Below are 17,817 nucleotides of genomic sequence, written 5' to 3'. Positions count from 1 at the left end.
TTTGGGTCTGGCCACAGGATCTCATCATGTTGCTCTAATATCATCTGAAATATTGTTCCGTGCATAGCCTCTTCGACCATGTCCTACTCCTCTCTCTCTTTGTCTTCCTCTACCTCTTGCTCTCCTGCCTCCATACTTGCAAAGTTCTCAGAATGGCTCAACTGAGGCCTATTTGTGGTTGGCTGATCGGTGATCAGTTTTGTAAGTAAGTGTTTTCAATCACCCAATGTGTGTTGTATTTTGAATAGATGTGTTTTCCCAATGGTACCCATGAGATTTCATTTATGAACTAAGTGTCTTATGTATGAAATAGTGTGTAGTGTGCAGGAGCAAGTGTGTTGCAGAAAGGAGCAAGTGTGTTGCAGAATTGCAACTAAAGTGCAAAGCAGCGCTTTTGTTTAAGGTATGGTTACACTGTGTTTAAGGTATAGTAACAAAAGCTTCAAGTTGTGTTACTTTGGTCTAAGCATGTGTCTATAGTGTTCAAGCAATAGGCAAAAACTGTAAGCCTATAGTCCCAGACTAAAATATAAGTCTGAGCTGTTTCAACTGAAAGAAGCTTGCACTGACTGATCTTAAAATACATCAATGCCTTTGTTTTGTCTCAAGATGGACACCAGTAATGTTTTTTCTAAGGCATGATCATACAAATTACTTAAATGTCCTATAATTGCACTATGGCCTAATCCTGGCTTAGTCTAAGCCCTGTCTGTGAAACCAGGCCCTAAGGTTTAAGACATCATCTAATTCCTTATTGTCAGGAATATCAGAATGGAAAAGAACCTTATTGATGGAAATACTACAGAGCTGGTGGAACACAAGAAATAGAAGCTGATATTTGAAGCCAGAATCGTTCAGAATAATAACAGAAATAGAATAAATGTGAAATAGATTCTTCTTCCTCTTGGCAGAAAGAGCAGAGTGGAGAAATATTATGGATAAATTGACTAAGACACTTATTACAAGGGTAATAGTGGAGAATAATTTTAAAATGAATTTCTTTTACTTTATTATTAAATAAAAAATTATTTGGCACAGTCCATACATTAAAAAAGTAATGTTTGGGTAAAGTGTTAACCATTTTGCTTTAGCTTTACAGTTTTTCTCAGTCGCTTTGGTGCATTTCTCACATCACTATTTACATTTGCACAACAGTTAGTTCAACCTCCACAACATTTAGTCATTTGTGCACGTCATAGTAGCAGTTTCTCATTCCTTCGAACAAATTGCAAAATCAATTGCTTTCATACAACTCTCTGCTGTTTTATAACATTATCATTTGCTTATGTCATGTCAGTCAAAATTAACTATACTTGTGAATGCTGAATAGTCATTCCATATAAAACTAATAGTCCTCATTTCATTGCTTGAGTCATTACATACAAAAATGTTGAACTAGTTGTCAAAATCTGTCAAGCAAATTTTACAAACATTTTTAAATCTTTTTTTTTCCTGAAAATGTCTCCCAAATTGAATAATTTCTCTCAGGTGAATCTCAACTTCCACTGATGAGAAGGGGTGTGTGAAGCATTAGTTGCAACCAATGATAAGCCACTTCTCTACAATCACTGTCAGAGCTGAATCCCATAAACCCCCACTTTACAAGCATATATGAACCAAGCAGGACATAGTGTGTACCATTTCTACAATACTGTGACACAGAAATGGAAGGTCAGTCTCGTGGAAGAGGGGTGAGGGTGCGGGGAGGAAGGGGAAGGGGACAAAACAGGGGAAGAGGAAGAAGAGGCCAAGTACATAGGCAGATCCCTGATGAAATCAGGGCTACAAATGTGGATCATGTTGTCAATCACGGCCTCACAATGGCTGAGGCTGGTCGAAGCGTGCAGCCAAATGTTGGGAGAACCACTGTAAATTCAAACATTTCGTCGGGAGAACAGGTGTGTATAAATGGACAGTAATTCAGCACTAAACAATCTGCACTGCACTACTGTCATTGTGTCATACATGAAGCTTGCAGTGGGACAAGAACTTGTCACTGTACATTTTTACATTTAGACGTACAGCTTTACTGCATCACACATTTAGTGTATTGTAGTGTTACAGGAAAGATTTGCCATATTTACTGTAATTTTCCTCTGCACCACACAGGATTGCAAGACAACCTTGCAGAGCTGGAAGAGCTGGAGGGCAGGGAACTGCTGCACACATTCATATACCTTGATGAGGGGGGGGTTTCAATCTGGCAAAAGGTAGAAGCCGTGGAAGGAATCGCATTGGACAGAGCAACCATTGATGTCCCAGGCCAACGAGGACGGAATATTACTATGTGTGCAGCCATCTCAGAAAACGGCGTCCTCCCCCATATCCCCCGTCTTGGTCCATACAACACAACATCTGCTGACTTTTTTTAGACACTCTTTACAGGGACATAATCCCTGAGAATGAGAGGGGTCTAACTGGAGACCATCTGAGCAAGCATGTTGTTGTTTTGGATAATGTGCGTTTTCACCACTCAGATATCGTCAGACAGTGGTTTGCAGCACATGATAGGATGCTGGTGGCATATCTCCCTCCATACTCACCATTTCTAAATCCAATAGAGGAGTTTTTTTCCTGGAGGTGGAAGGTATATGACCGGCATCCACATACCCAAATGGCCCTGCTAGCGGATGCCATGGATGCAGCATGTGATGACATCACAGCAGAGTCCTGCAGAGGGTGGATTCGCCACTCGAGGAGATACTTTCCTCGTTGCATTGCAAGAGATGATATTCGCTGTGATGTAGATGAAATTATGTGGCCAGACCGAGAGGATCGTCTGGATGTGCATGAATGATTACAGTACTATGCATGTTCAGTTCCAATATGTTGTGCACAGCTCTACCCAAAGGGAGTTTGTTTGTTGTAAATAAGGGTGTTTTTTTTTTTTTTTTTCGCACAATGCTGTGAACTAATTGGAGCATATGCAGTAAAAATGTGAAACATACATTTTCAGTGTCTTGTACTCAGTTACCTCACTAAATACAGTAATGTGTAACTTTACTGTATTTTTCAAATGGCTGTGTATATAGTGCTGGCTTGAGCATTTCCAGGTAGCGTCACCAAGATCTGACTTTTTTTGCATTGGAAAACATTGACAGAGTAAACTGTCATAATGAAAACATGACAAAGTCATTTGACTATCTTGTTCATAAACAATGGTGTCAGGACTTTTCATCTTGATGACACTGACACTTTAATTGACATGAATACTCACGTTTGAGGAATGACCTATCCATTTTGAGCAAGCGACACACTTTTGCAGGTTATCAACTAGGTTTTGCAGTTTGTACTAATTGTTTTGAGAACTGCATTAACTGTTGTGCAAATGTAAATAGTGATGTGAGAAATACACCAAAGCGACTGAGAAAAACTGTAAGCATATCGGATCTGTCAAAATAATTTGAAGCTTTTGCAGGGCAGTATGACTGGGCAAGTGAGGAGGACGGCAGACATGATGGCTGTCTGTGTTTGTCCCAGATGGTGTGTCTGTGTGTGTGTGTGTGTGAGAGAGTGTGTGGATGGATGGATAGATAGATGGATGGATGGATTGATAGATAGATAGACAGATGGATGGATAGATAGACGGATGGATGGACAGATAGATAGACAGATAGATAGACAGAGAGATAGAGAGATAGACAGACAGACAGACAGATAGATAGACAGATAGACAGACAGACAGATAGATAGACAGATAGATAGATAGATAGATAGATAGATAGATAGATAGATAGATAGATAGATAGATAGATAGATAGATAGATAGATAGACAGACAGACAGATAGACAGACAGATAGCCTCTGATGCTCCAGACCCCGCCCCGCGGTGACGTCACCGGGCTTTAACAGTGGTTTAGACGCGCTACACTGCCATTACTCTTCCCCCGCAGCGCGAGGACCAGAAGATGAGATGTTAAAAGGTAAGAATGGTGTTCCTCTGTTATTATGGGATGGTTAAGCATGCTGTCTGTGCGTCTGTTGCTCGGCTGGGCACAGAGAAAGGCTTCAAAGATTCATTCACCTTGGAAAGATTATAAGAAAACACCTCGCCGCGACGACAACATTACAACCGGTGTAAGAATGACAGAAATAAGCTCTTGGATTACATGGACATTTCAACTGAATTAATGTAACAGTAATGAATGAGTCTGGTGCTTTTGCATTGTCTCTGCATATAACGTTAGTTCATAATAATGTATGATGCTTCTCATTTATTTTTGAATCTCAGATGCTGCCACAGGATCGATGTCTTTGTTGTTTTATATTTATTTTCTCCGTATTGAATATCTTTGTTTATTAAAAAGACGCGAAGCTGATATAATAGTCTGTGTCTTGATTACTGTAAATGTTATCGTGTAGAAGACTAGGCCTGTCTGAGCCCCATCACTTAATGATGACAACATCGGAGCTGCTGTTAAATATCAATCACCTTTACGTTAAGCATGGTTTTATTGTAGCAAAAGTGTAGTAACCATGTTTTTTTGGCGCATTGATTACCATTTTAACCACAGTTTTACTACAAATACCATGGTTAAACTATGCTTAGTGTAGCAAAACCATGGTTATTTTGTGGTTACCTTGGTTTAACTATAGTAACCATGTTTTTTGGGTTTAATTTGTAGTAAAACCATGGTTAATTTTCGTAAGGGCAATCAGACACCCCTTACAAGAGCACTGACGTTCTTCAAACCTTTATTGAACAAAATAATACGAGACAAAGACATCCCCATTAATGTCCATATTAAAGTGGACTAGGCTATTGGGCGATGGGTTGGGTCCACTGCTGGGAAAGCCGCTTTAGCTGGTTTCTACTGTACCTGGTCCATTGTAGCTGGTAGACCAGTTTTGAGCTAATATTTTAAGATTATCAAATTCCATTATGGTCTATACGTGACTACAGATTATGATGATTAAACTACTGAAACGTGTTCCCTCTCAGCTGCATGCAGGATAAAATGTGAAGGGTCAATTTTTTTAAAATTGAGATTTATACATCACCTAAAAGCTGAATAAATTAAGCTTTCCATTGATGTATGGTTTGTTAGGATAGGACAATATTTGGCTGAGATACAACTATTTGAAAATCTGAAATCTGAGGGTGCAAAAAAATTAAAAATCTAAATATTGAGAAAATCATCTTTAAAGTTGTCCAAATGAAGTTCTTAGCAATGCATATTACTAATCAAACATTAAGTTTTGATATATTTACGGTAGGAAATTTACACAATATCTTCATGGAGCATGATCTTTACTTAAAGGGATAGTTCACCCAAAAATGAAGATTCTGTCATTAATTACTCACCCTCAAGTCGTTCCAAACCCGTAAGATCTTTGTTCATCTTCGGAACACAAATTAATATATTTTTGATGAAATCCGAGAGCACTCTGACCCTCCCATAGGCAGCAACGCAACTGAAATGTTCCCAGACCCAGAAACGTAGTAAGGATGGAATAGTCCATATGATATCAGTGGTTCAACCGTACTTTTATGAAGCGATGAGAATACTTTTTGTGCGCAAAGAAAACAAAAATAACATTATTCTTTATTCAACAACTCTTCTCCTCCAAATCCCGTCTTCTGCCATTATCGAGAGCACCACGAAGCTCTCGGATTTCATCAAAAATATATTAATTTGTGTTCTGATAATGAACGAAGGTCTTACGGGTTTGGAACGACACGAGGGTGAGTAATTAATGACAGAATCTTCATTTTTAGGTGAACTAACCCTTTAACATCCTAATGATTTTTGGCATAAAAGAAGAATCGATTATTGTGACCCATACAATGCATTGTTGGCTATTGCTACAAATATCCCCCAGCGACTCAACACTGCTTTTGTGCTCCAGGGTCACATATGGATTACTCGCACAGATGACAGAATGGACTCTGTGGAAAACAGCAGCATGAAGCAGCAGCGCGCGTCCTCGCCAGCCAGATTCAAAGATTCGCCGTCCAAAGCGGCTTCCAAAAGCGCGTCTGGCAAAGCCTCCGGCGGCGCGTCAAAGAGCGGCGGTAAGAGCAGCCGCAGTAATTCTCCGGTCACCAGCAAAGACCGGCATGCGGCCCGAGGCGCAGCAGCTGTCCACGGCAGTGGAGCAGAAAGCCCGACTCTGAGACGTGCGGAGAAGAGCAAGAGCATCGAGGAGCGCAGCAGCTCCTCCGAGGAGCCCTACACCACCGACGAGCCGGGCCTGGGGGTGGTGTCCGATCAGCCGAGCTCCACCAAATCCTCTCAGGGCAAGAGAGAGACGGCGAGAGCCGATGGAGGCAAGACGGCCAAGAGCGCAGTAGGCTGCGGCCCGGGCTTCTGGAGGGAGGGATGCTTGCAGTCTGAGCTCATACAGTTTCACATGAACAAGAGCTTGAAGAAAGAGAGCGGCCTGCCGGCGAAGACGCCGAGCTCACCGCTAACGGAGCCGCAGCTGCCGCCCGCCGATGCAAACCGGCCCTCAGAGGCCTCACCTGCACCAAACCTGGAGCTGCAGGAGGACATCGAGAGACTGGAGGACGAGAACGAATACCTGAAGGTAGGATGTAGGCAGGGGTTAAATTGGGATTTGTTATGTGGTGGGGGGGCTCTATGGTATCGAGCTTATATATATATACTGTATATGTGTGTGTGTGTGTGTGTGTGTGTGTTTGTATGTATGTGTTTTGATTTTTGCAAATGTGATTTATTCTGAAACAATATTCTCATCAGTTTTCTGTCAGCTGTGACATATAAATCTGCGTGTTTTTTTATCATTTATCCAAGGGCATTTATTTTTTTACCTTTATAGGGCATTTTCCCTCTAATCTCATTAATACTTTCATTTCAAATTCTTACATTTGATCTATAAATTCAATTATAATAATGTGACTATCTATACGTTATCAAATTAAATCATTTACACTGAAAAATACAACTGCATTAAATAATGAGATTATTTTAAATATTTTTGAATATACAAGCAAGAAATGATGGTGGAAATGATACTTTTGAAATGCCAAATCCTCTTAATATTGCCAATAATTGAATATCTCTGGCTATCGTCGACACAAGATCATGTCTTTCGACGCAACCCAGGGCCTTTCGTTTCGACAGCACGTTGCCTGTTACGTCGTTTGGGCTGCTTTGTTGAGTGCAGTGGCACTGAGAACATTATATCTCACACACTGTAAGCTCTTTTATTTTCCAAGTAATAGTCCAACGAATCATTCGGTTTGTAATGCGTACCGAACCGAAAGCCTCGTACCGAATGGTTCAATACGAATACGTGTATCGTTACACCCCTAGTAGGATGCGTAATGTAGCTAGAAATTTGGCTTTATTAAAAAACATTTAAAATGAAATGCATACGATGTCTTTTTGTAATGAACAACATGCTTTCGATTCTAAATGTACATTTACATTTAGTCATTTAGAGGACGCTTTTATCCAAAGCGACTTACAAATGAGGACAATGGAAGCAATCAAAATCAACAAAAGAGCAATGATACGCAAGTGCTGTAACAAGTCTCAGTTAGCTTAACGCATTAAAATTTTAATTTAAATTACATTGATTTATATTTTTTTGTAGGACATAAGCCCATCCTGAGAACAAAGAAGAACTATTTTAAAGTAGTTTAGCATACATCTTTTTTTAAGGTTGATTAATAAGAATTATTGCAAGAAAATATTATTACAGTTTTTCTCGATTGCTAAAACACTATAACCAGGCTTTTGAACTAAAATTTCAAAACCATAATGCCATTTTTCAAAAGCACACCCATTTTGCTGAACTATAAACACTATTCCCCTGCTTTAACACATGGTTCACAAAAATCATGGTTCGGTTCGATACGACACAGTGGTGTCACGATTCAGTACGTTTTTGATACGGGGGGGTAATTGCTTACGTCGCAATGTTGGAAATATTTGGAAAAAAATATGCTTTGCGCAAGAGTTATGCCGGTGAACGTCTTAATCTCAGTCAATTCACTATATGCAGAAAGTGAAAGTAAAAACGGAATGACGGAGCTTTCTGCATCTGATGCGCATATTCTGTCTCAGTGACGAATCTACTTCAGCATATGCTGATAACGGTATATAGCTAACGGTTTTAATTTATTCCCTTAATATTTCTATTGTAGCCCGTATATAATGAAAAAAAATGAGAAGAAACGTATTTCGTGTTAAACAGGTTGTTTTTGAAAGTCGGTGCTTGAAACAGGCTAAAATAGATTTTTATTGATGACTGCAGTGTTTATATTTTAATTACAGGCCTGTAATTCATTGTATGTAGGCTAATAGACCTGTTTTAAAATACCTTTTAATTGAGGAGTAAATAGCCTAATCTTTTGTTATCCTCGCAGCGCGTCAGTTAACGTATGTGGTAACGTTAGGCCTAATATTGCGGGGAAAATGAATTGTAATTTTAATTTAATTATAAAAGTAACTTATAGGCTAATAACAATAGGCCTAATACAAATAAGAATGTAACAGGCCTACATTAATTGGAAATGCCAAATCCTCTTAATATTGCCAATAATTGAATATCTCTGGCTATCGTCGACACAAGATCATGTCTTTCGACGCAACCCAGGGCCTTTCGTTTCGACAGCACGTTGCCTGTTACGTCGTTTGGGCTGCTTTGTTGAGTGCAGTGGCACTGAGAACATTATATCTCACACACTGTAAGCTCTTTTATTTTCCAAGTAATAGTCCAACGAATCATTCGGTTTGTAATGCGTACCGAACCGAAAGCCTCGTACCGAATGGTTCAATACGAATACGTGTATCGTTACACCCCTAGTAGGATGCGTAATGTAGCTAGAAATTTGGCTTTATTAAAAAACATTTAAAATGAAATGCATACGATGTCTTTTTGTAATGAACAACATGCTTTCGATTCTAAATGTACATTTACATTTAGTCATTTAGAGGACGCTTTTATCCAAAGCGACTTACAAATGAGGACAATGGAAGCAATCAAAATCAACAAAAGAGCAATGATACGCAAGTGCTGTAACAAGTCTCAGTTAGCTTAACGCATTAAAATTTTAATTTAAATTACATTGATTTATATTGATTTTGAATAAACTGATAATGTGAGAAATGTTGAAGATGTCTGAATAGATTTTGGTTTGACCTTAAGTCTGTATGTAAACTGTATGATTAGAAAATATTTTTCCTTAATATGTTTGACAACTTGAATAATTAATATCATATGTATTCAAATTCTGAGACAAATATTATTAATGATAGTAAATAAAGGTACTAAATCATAACTTTTGTTGAACATGCAATAAAAGATTTTTAAACCAAAATAAATTGGTTGCATTTCTGACAATTGGCTCCAACTAGATTTTAAAATCTTCCACCATTATTTGTCACTGACCAACATAACATTATACGTATTAAATATAGTTATGCATATTTTTGTAAGCAAACCTGACTGTCATGTGAACTTGTGATTTATTAGCATGAAATTGAAGAAATGCGAGCGGAGATGGATGAAATGAGGGACACGTTCTACGAGGAAGACGCCTGTCAGTTGCAGGACATGCGGCGTGAACTGGAGAGAGCCAATAAGAACTGCAGGATCCTTCAGTATCGCCTGCGAAAGGCAGAGAGGAAGAGAATGCGATACGCAGAAACCGGTGAATTTGATGGGGAACTGCTGAGGAGCCTGGAGCAAGACCTGAAGGTAGAGTCAAATCCTCAAGGCAAACTATAATGCATGTAAACAAATAATGCACAGGTCAGATATGACATTCTTGACTTTGCTGCCAGACTGTACAAACGAGTGTCAAAAAAGCACAATCACAAAACAACAATGAATGAGACAGTGACAGTAAAAAGACAACAACATCTCTAAAATGTTCATTCCTCTACCAGGTGGCCAAGGATGTGTCTGTGCGTCTGCACAACGAACTGGAGAATGTGGAGGAGAAACGAACGAAAACAGAAGAAGAGAATGAAAGACTGAGGCAACAGCTGATTGAAGTGGAGGTGACCAAACAGGCTTTACAGAATGAGCTGGAAAAGACCAAAGAGGTGAGAGCGTCTCGAAATATACAGATGTCAAACTAAGCCATTTTCAGTGCACTGTGAGAAATATGGTATTGAATGAACCTTTTAAAACAATTTTCACTCAGAAATTGCTATAATTAAAATTACAAATACTTTTTTGTATGGTTTGTCTCTCTATACTCTTTTAACATATGCACAGACACATCAAGCATCATTTGTTTTGAGAATACAGATACCTTCTGTATAAAGAATGAAGTTCCATCATTTTTATTTCCAATATATTGCAAATTATGAACATGCAATCATATTTCTGTCAGCTCTCTCTGAAACGAAGAGGAAAAGATATAAAGAAATCAGAGAAGAGGACTCCACAAACCCCATCAGAGGTAAGAGCAATGTTGTTTGCATCCAGAGCCTTTCTGTAGCTCAAACAGTAGAGCATGGTGCTGTAGCAACACCAAGGTCATGGGTTTGATTCCCAGGGAATGCAAGGACTGACAACATGTGTACCTTGAACAGTGTTGCCAGACTAGGTTGACGATTTCCAGCCCCAAACGTTCACTGCCAAGATAATGTGACACAATTCTATTGCCATGTCAGCCAAGGTTTATAAGGACTGTTTTAACTTAATAGTGACAAACTAAATAGTGACAAAATAAGATTAGAAAAATTAATAAATTTCCCCAACAGGAAAACAGATCAAGACATGGCAAATACAGTAAAAAAAAACAAAACTAAATGCTTCTACCCAAACAGGTAGAAACTATTAAAGTGTGTCAGATGTTTGCAAATGGCAGACCATAAATTAATAGACCTTAACTCTTGGAAACACACATGCATCGTTTTCATTGTCAACAGCAAAATCAAGCCAATTCAAATGAAGACTAAAAAGCTCAGTATAAGTGATCGGGATAAGCAACATAATTAGTGCAACAAGCTAACTTTTTGGGTCATGCACACACCAAAAGAGCTGAAAATGTGTCATTCCTGTTTAAAAAAATTAACAACAACCATAATAATATTCTTACCTTCAGGTTGCGCTTTAACTTTAAACTTTAAACAGAACAAAAGCTGGGTTCACTCTCCCACTTTGTAGTACAACTTATATTACTGTAGCCACAACTTATGCCACTTTAGCATAGCCGGAAACTAAGGATTCGTTGGTAACCAGTTTGCCTTTAAAATGTAAATTCTAAAACCAGTGTTGGGCGAAGTTACTTTTAAAAGTAATGTATTACAATATTGCGTTACTCCATTAAAAAGTAACTATTTGTGTAATTTAGTTACTTTTTATGGAAAGTAATGCATTATGTTACTTTTGTGTTACTTTGTCACCTGGGCTGGGCTTGCCTATTTGTTTTTTAATTAAAAACAAAAAAACCCCAAAGTTATATTTTTGGCAACTGTAAAGGCTCTTTCACACTAAAAGTGAAATGAATAAGCCTCGGGCTGAAGGAAGTGTCTCTGCCTCTGAGCTTACTCCCAATTTCTCTCAACATGGGGACAGGAGTGGTGTCATTGAATAAACTGGAAAACAAAGTAACTGGCACTACTTATTTGAAAAAGTAACTTAAAAGTAATGCGTTACTTTACTGGTTATTTGGAAAAGTAATCTAATTACGTTGTGTCTAATAACTTGTGTTACTTGTAATACATTACCCTCAAATCCCACCAAACTGATCCCAAACTAACTCAAATTTTGTCCACCCATCAAAGCAATTTTGACCAGCACAATCAAATTCAAAACTACCCATTTGGGTGGGAATCCTCCCAATCTGGCAACACTGACCTTGGCTGCAATGTAGGCAGGGTTGCCAGGTTTTCACAACAAAACCTTCCCAATTGCTACTCAAAACTAGCCCAATCGCGTTTCGAGGGGGGTACCCCGGTAAAAATCGTGTTACGGAGAGTAAAATTCACATTTTAGGGGATATATATCACATTATTGGGGTTGCTTAAACCCACGGACATGAAAAACAACCCGCGGCAACAGTGTTAATGTAGCCCAATTCCGCGGGAAAACCGCAGATTGGCAACACTGAGTGTAGTGGATAAAAGTGTCTGCCAGATGCGTAAATGTAAATGACCATAGCACTCTTTGGTTTGCATCAACACATGGACAATTTGAAAGTAAATTAAACACCATTTCAAAACCATGTTTTCTTCCATAGGAGGAAAATGAAGATCTGAAATGCCAGTTGGCCTTCATCAAAGAGGAGGCTATCTTAATGCGGAAGAAAATGGCTAAGATAGACAAAGAGAAGGACCGTTTAGAGCAGGAGGTCCAGAAGTACCGCTCCTTTTACGGTGATATAGACAGTCCTCTCCCCAAAGGCGAGGCTGGAGGTCCTCCCACCACCCGAGAGTCCGAGCTGAAGCTGCGTCTGCGGCTGGTGGAAGAAGAAGCCAATATATTAGGCCGCAAAATCGTGGAGCTGGAAGTGGAAAACCGCGGGCTGAAGGCAGAGCTGGACGATATGCGTGGGGATGAGCTGTCTGGAGGGACGATGGACCCCTCGTCCAGAGAGCAGAGCGAGGCGCTGTCCGAACTTCGGCAGCAGCTTCAGTTGGTGGAGGACGAGGCTGAGCTTCTGCGCCGCAGTTTGTCTGACGTGGAAGAGCAGAATAAGAAGATGACCAGCGAGCTCAACAAGCTCAAATACAAGGCCGGGTCACACGAGGGATCGCGCTTTAGCAGCGGAGCGGTCGATGGAGCGAAATTTGAAGCCCTGCAGGAAGAGCTAAAAGCCGCTAGGCTGCAGATCAACGAACTGAGTGGAAAAGTGATGCAGCTGCAGTATGAAAACCGTGTGCTGCTGTCCAACATGCAGCGCTACGATCTGGCCTCTCATCTTGGCATCCGCAGCAGCCCGAGAGATAGCGATGCAGAGAGTGACTGCGGCCGCAGGGAAAGCGACGACGACTGCTCTCGCCTCACGCCGCATCGCAAACGTGAGGGTCCCGTCGGTGGAGAAAGCGACTCCGACGAAGTCCTCAACATCCGGTGCCTGACTCCCACTCGCTCCCTTTACACCCCAGAGGGACGTTTTTTATCCAGAGGTTTCAAAGACCGCCAGCAGATGATCGATATCCGGATGGAGGCGGAGAGATTGAGCAGGACCATCGACAGACTCATCGCTGATACCAGCACCATCATCGCGGAGGCTCGTGTTTACGCCACCAACGGAGAGCTGTTTGGAAGAATGGATGAAGATGACGAGGGCGGTCGGATACGAGAGCACGAGCTGCTTTACCGTATCAATGCTCAGATGAAAGCCTTCAGGAAGGAGCTGCAGAACTTCATCGACCGCCTGGAAGTCCCGAAACCAGAAGACCGAGAAACTGAAGAGCCTCTGTCAGTAAGTGCAAATAAACGCAAGACTTACCCAAGTCTGTTTAAAGAAATATTTGGCCTGAAATTAACATTCAATCATTATTTAACAATACTCATGCCATTCTTTTTTTTCAACAAAGGAGATATTTTGAAGAATAATACTACAGGTTTATTTTCATCGCATTACAATCACACTAAATGACTAACTTGAGTATTCATATTCATCCATTTTCAAGTAATTTTGTGAACAGACTGAATTTAAGTAGTTTATATTCACTGCAAATCTTTGCATTCTGCCATGAAATGAAATATAGCATCAGGTTTGACCTCAATGATATTGTTTGCAATTTGCATGATACTTGCAGATGTTATTGGCATTGAATATGGCATTTTGATTTTCCGTTTTGGTCTGTTTCTCAGACAAGGCCATCGTATGACTTCAAAAGGCTTGGTATAAAATGCATGATTAAAAAAAACGGCATACACATTTGTTAACTCTTAAAATAAATAAAACCAGCAGTTAAACTTTAGTTTGGGAACCAATTCTCACAATCTACTGATTTTTGCCTCAATAAGATCCTCATTTGATGTTTATTAATAGTGAGTAAGGTAGTTGTTAAGTGTAGGTATGGGGTTTAAAGATTAAGGGATCTAGAATATGTTCATGCAGAATAAGGCATTATTAATATGTGCTAATATGTGTTATTAATATGCATGCTAATAAGTGACTAGTTAATAGTGAGAATTGGTCCCTAAACTAAAGTGTTACCAAAACAGCATATGGGTTTAGAACAAGGGTGGGTAAATATGGCAAATTGTTATTCTGGGTTGGACTTTTCCTTTAATTTCGTATGGTTTGTTGCTTGGATAAATTTGATATTTTCTAACTTGAACATATGTAATGAATATTTCACTGTTCTGCTTCTCTTTAGACTCACTGTTCCTTTCTCTCTTATATTTCCTCCTCCGTTTTGATATCAACCCAGATGTTTCAACCTATTATTTTGCTTATTCTCATCCTTGTCTTATTTTCATCTTTATCATATGCCACAATTTTCAAACTAGTCTTTCTTTTCACTCTTTTCTTTGTTCTGTAAACTTTCGTTTTTAATTTATACTACAGTTTTGTTGCTTTCTTCCTTTTCTTTTTTTTCGGCTTTCTTAATTTATCATATTGATTTTGGACATGTCATTAAGGTTATGGAAGGTACAGGAAGTGATCATAATTTCAGGCACAGAATACAGTCACTCAGCCAAACACAAGCTTACGTTCAAAAACAGCGATGACAGCTGCGCTTCACTGATTGCATATATTTGGTGAGTATTTTTGTGTATTTCATTAACGTGTTACAATTGATACAGTTTAAATTATGCTTTTGCATTAAGTCCTAATTATCTGAATATTTATACAGAACATGAAAAATTATTTGCTCCAACATTTTATTGACTGTAAAACATGTTTTGCAAACAATAATAATACAATTTGTGCATTGTACATTAGACAAAAAAATGTGCCATTGATTTCTGCAGCATGTTACACTCTTAAAAATAAAGGTGCTTCACGATGCCATAGAAGAACCTTTTTGTCTAAATGGTTCCATAAAGAACCTTTAACATCTGAAGAACCTTTCAGTTTCACAAAAGGTTCTTTGTGGCGAAAGAAGGTTCTTCAGATTATAAAAAGGTAAGAAAGAGATGGTTCTTTAAAGAACCTTTGACTGAATGGATCTTTGTGGAACCAAAAATGGTTCTTCTATGGCATCGCTTGAAGAACCTTTTGAAGGGTTAGTTCACCCAAAAATGAAAATTAGGCTGTGCTTTACTCACCCCCGAGGCATCCTAGGTGTATATGACTGTCTTTATATGACTTATTTAAAGAAGTTAAATAAAAAGTGCCCGTCCATAAAAAAAGTGTCTCACACGGCTCCAGGGGGTGAACAAAGGCCTTCTGTAGCGAATCGATGCGCAACGCTGACCTCATACGTCATGCTCCCGGAGCTGCTTTCGTGTACAACTGCTGGCGCAAGCTACATTAAAGTGATTATTACGTTTTGAATATGGATATTTTTCTTACAAAAACGCATCGATTCGCTACAGAAGGCCTTTGTTCACCCCCCGGAGCCATGTGAGACACTGTTTTTATGGATGGGCGCTTTTTATTTAAGTTCTTTTGGACTGAAGCACTGCAACACCCGCTGAGTGGCATTAAACAGCTTGAAAGATCAAAGACCATTTTTAATATAACTCCGACTGGATTCGTCTGAAAGAAGAAAGTCATATACACCTAGGATGCCTCGGGGGTGAGTAAAACACAGCCTAATTTTCATTTTTGGGTGAACTAACCCTTTAAGCACCTTTATTTTTAAGAGTGTATCCTATTTATATTCTCCTTGTTCCTTCAAGAACCCAGTTGGCCATGTGGTTATTTGGAGATTAAAAAGTTCTTGATGTTACATTTTAGGTGATAAGTGTATTGGTAGTAAGTATAATCTGTTAACAGAGGACAAAGTGAAGCCCTTCTCTGACGCTCCAGTGCTTAGATGATTTTCTAAAGAACCTTATAACCATTTGACATCTGGATGTAAAACCCATTTAAAACCTTTATTATGAAGACTGCACTTTAAAATAAAGAATGTGTGATGTGTATATATATCAAATTTTGTTTTAAAGGTTGATGATCTGCTTTACACTGAAAACTGTGAACATTGGCAGCTGTTTTATTTTCTTCTTTTGTACTCATTGCGACCCTTAAAAATAACACTAGTTTGTGCACTACTGCAAAATGTGGCATTTTTACTGATTTTGTTGAAATGTTTGCTCTCTGTCTGTTTGATTCTCATAGTTATTGTCAGTATGACACGAGTGAATGGAGTGCATATGTATTTTAAACTGTAGAGATCTAGTGAAAAGTGTAAAATACACTCTAAAAGCAGATATGTGCAGTTTTTATTTTTTAGGATCTTTTCTACCTGACCTAACCTTTGAAATGTAACTTTGTTAGTGTGACCTAATCAGGTTGATAACCATACTGAATATTTTGTGACTTGTTGATAAGCCAGCGTTTTATGCAGCTTAAAAAACCATAAGTAAGCCATTCATAGTCTAATCTTCTGGAGAGTTATCATATTTGCATGTAGTGCTATGAAAGCTCCCCAATTTGTTTTGAGCGACACTCTAATCCAGGGATCCTCAAATCTGGCCCACGAGATCCACTTTCCTGCAGAGTTTAGCTCTAACCCTAATCAAACACACCTGAGCATGCTAATCAATGTCGTCAGGATCATTAGAAAATCACAGGTAGCTGAGTTTGATCAGGGTTGGAGCTAAACTCTGCAGCGCATTGGACCTCCAGGGCAAGATTTGAGGGACCCTGCTCTAATCTGACTCGACTGTCTGGTTGGTGGAGTAGTAATTATTGATGGGAACGTATTTGGAAAGCTGTTTTATTTGACTTACAATCCTGTTCGGTGGCGCCAGTAGTGCATAAATGACATACTTCATATTTATTTATATTCATATTTACATATTTTATTTATATTTATTTTAGTTTTTTCTAAAAAAAAAATATTTTATTTTAAACTGTAGAGATCTAGTGAAAAGTGTAAAATACACTCTAAAAGCGGATATGTGCAGTTTTTATATTTTTTTCTACTTTTCTACCTGACCTAACCTTTGAAATGTAACTTTGTTAGTGTGACCTAATCAGGTCCATAAGTAAGCCATTCATAGTCTAATCGTCTGGAGAGTTATCATATTTGCATGTAGTGCTATGAAAGTCCCCCCATTTGTTTTGAGTGACCCTCGACTGTCTGGTTGGTGGAGTAGTAATTGTTGATGGGAACGTATTTGGAAAGCTGTTTTATACTTACAATAAAAGGCGCCAGTGGTGCATAAATGACATACTTCATATTTATTTATATTCATATTTACATATTTTATTTATATAGTTTTTTTCTAAACTTCTGAAACCGGGAATGTAGGCCACATTTTAAAATAAAGCAAAGTCGATCGCCACCGTATGTTGATGAACTTGGCTAAAATGCTACTTGTTAATTCTGATTAGAAATAAATGTAAAAAATATATTGAACATGGAGTGTAATATTGTCATACTGAAATGCCTGAGCAAAGTCAGTCGCCAAAGTATTTCTGTATAATAGTCTTACACGACTGCGTTCCCAAACAGCAGCATCCACCTCCGAAAGCATTGAGAGCCGTTATTGCGCTACGTCTGCTCGCTCCGAGGCGCAAGTCATTTATATCATATATGATCATTATTATTCAGTGGCTTCTCCTATATTCTTAGTGAGATTTAGTGCCACAGTTTACCAGGAAGGGACGATTTTGTTCTCTTTGACACCGTGGAAACGGTGCTTTATTCGCGTATGTTTTATGCGCTATTCCAGTTTTGCGCATAAGTTTAATTCGAATCTTTGGAGGGAAACATAACAGCTATTCAACATGTGCACGGTCATTTTCCAGGGTAA

General features: G+C 38.9%; 1 protein-coding gene across 3 annotated transcripts; it reads left to right on the top strand.

Annotated features, from left to right (window-relative positions):
* Window positions 1-3,851: 3,851 nt before the first annotated feature.
* On the top strand, window positions 3,852-16,438 carry LOC107559037 (protein SOGA3). 3 transcript variants are annotated; one of them, XM_016242762.1, is made up of 8 exons: window positions 3,852-3,923; window positions 5,851-6,531; window positions 9,448-9,672; window positions 9,864-10,022; window positions 10,316-10,384; window positions 12,170-13,357; window positions 14,530-14,649; window positions 15,833-16,438. In XM_016242762.1, exons 2-7 carry the CDS (start codon window positions 5,884-5,886, stop codon window positions 14,617-14,619), a joined length of 2,379 nt encoding a protein of 792 aa, XP_016098248.1. In that variant the 5' UTR covers window positions 3,852-3,923; window positions 5,851-5,883; the 3' UTR covers window positions 14,620-14,649; window positions 15,833-16,438. The 3 variants fall into 3 exon arrangements, with proteins under 3 accessions (XP_016098248.1, XP_016098249.1, XP_016098247.1); XM_016242763.1 differs by lacking the exon at window positions 15,833-16,438 and having other exon boundaries at window positions 14,530-14,711; XM_016242761.1 differs by lacking the exon at window positions 15,833-16,438 and having other exon boundaries at window positions 14,319-14,607.
* The last annotated feature ends 1,379 nt before the right edge of the window (window positions 16,439-17,817 follow it).

Source organism: Sinocyclocheilus grahami, unplaced genomic scaffold (genome assembly GCF_001515645.1).
Source record: "Sinocyclocheilus grahami isolate Dianchi unplaced genomic scaffold, SAMN03320097.WGS_v1.1 scaffold672.1, whole genome shotgun sequence".
NCBI classification, from domain to species: domain Eukaryota; kingdom Metazoa; phylum Chordata; class Actinopteri; order Cypriniformes; family Cyprinidae; genus Sinocyclocheilus; species Sinocyclocheilus grahami.
Note: the sequence above shows the minus strand (reverse complement) of the source record. Positions and strands in the feature narration are given on the sequence as shown.

Excerpts from the sequence above, each read along its gene's own strand:
- LOC107559037 (XM_016242761.1), top strand. The coding sequence starts at position 5,884 with ATGGACTCTGTGGAAAACAGCAGCATGAAGCAGCAGCGCGCGTCCTCG. Across the intron at positions 10,385-12,169 it reads CTCCACAAACCCCATCAGAG|GAGGAAAATGAAGATCTGAA; the intron begins GTAAGAGCAATG and ends TTTCTTCCATAG. Across the intron at positions 13,358-14,318 it reads AAACTGAAGAGCCTCTGTCA|ATGTTTCAACCTATTATTTT; the intron begins GTAAGTGCAAAT and ends ATATCAACCCAG.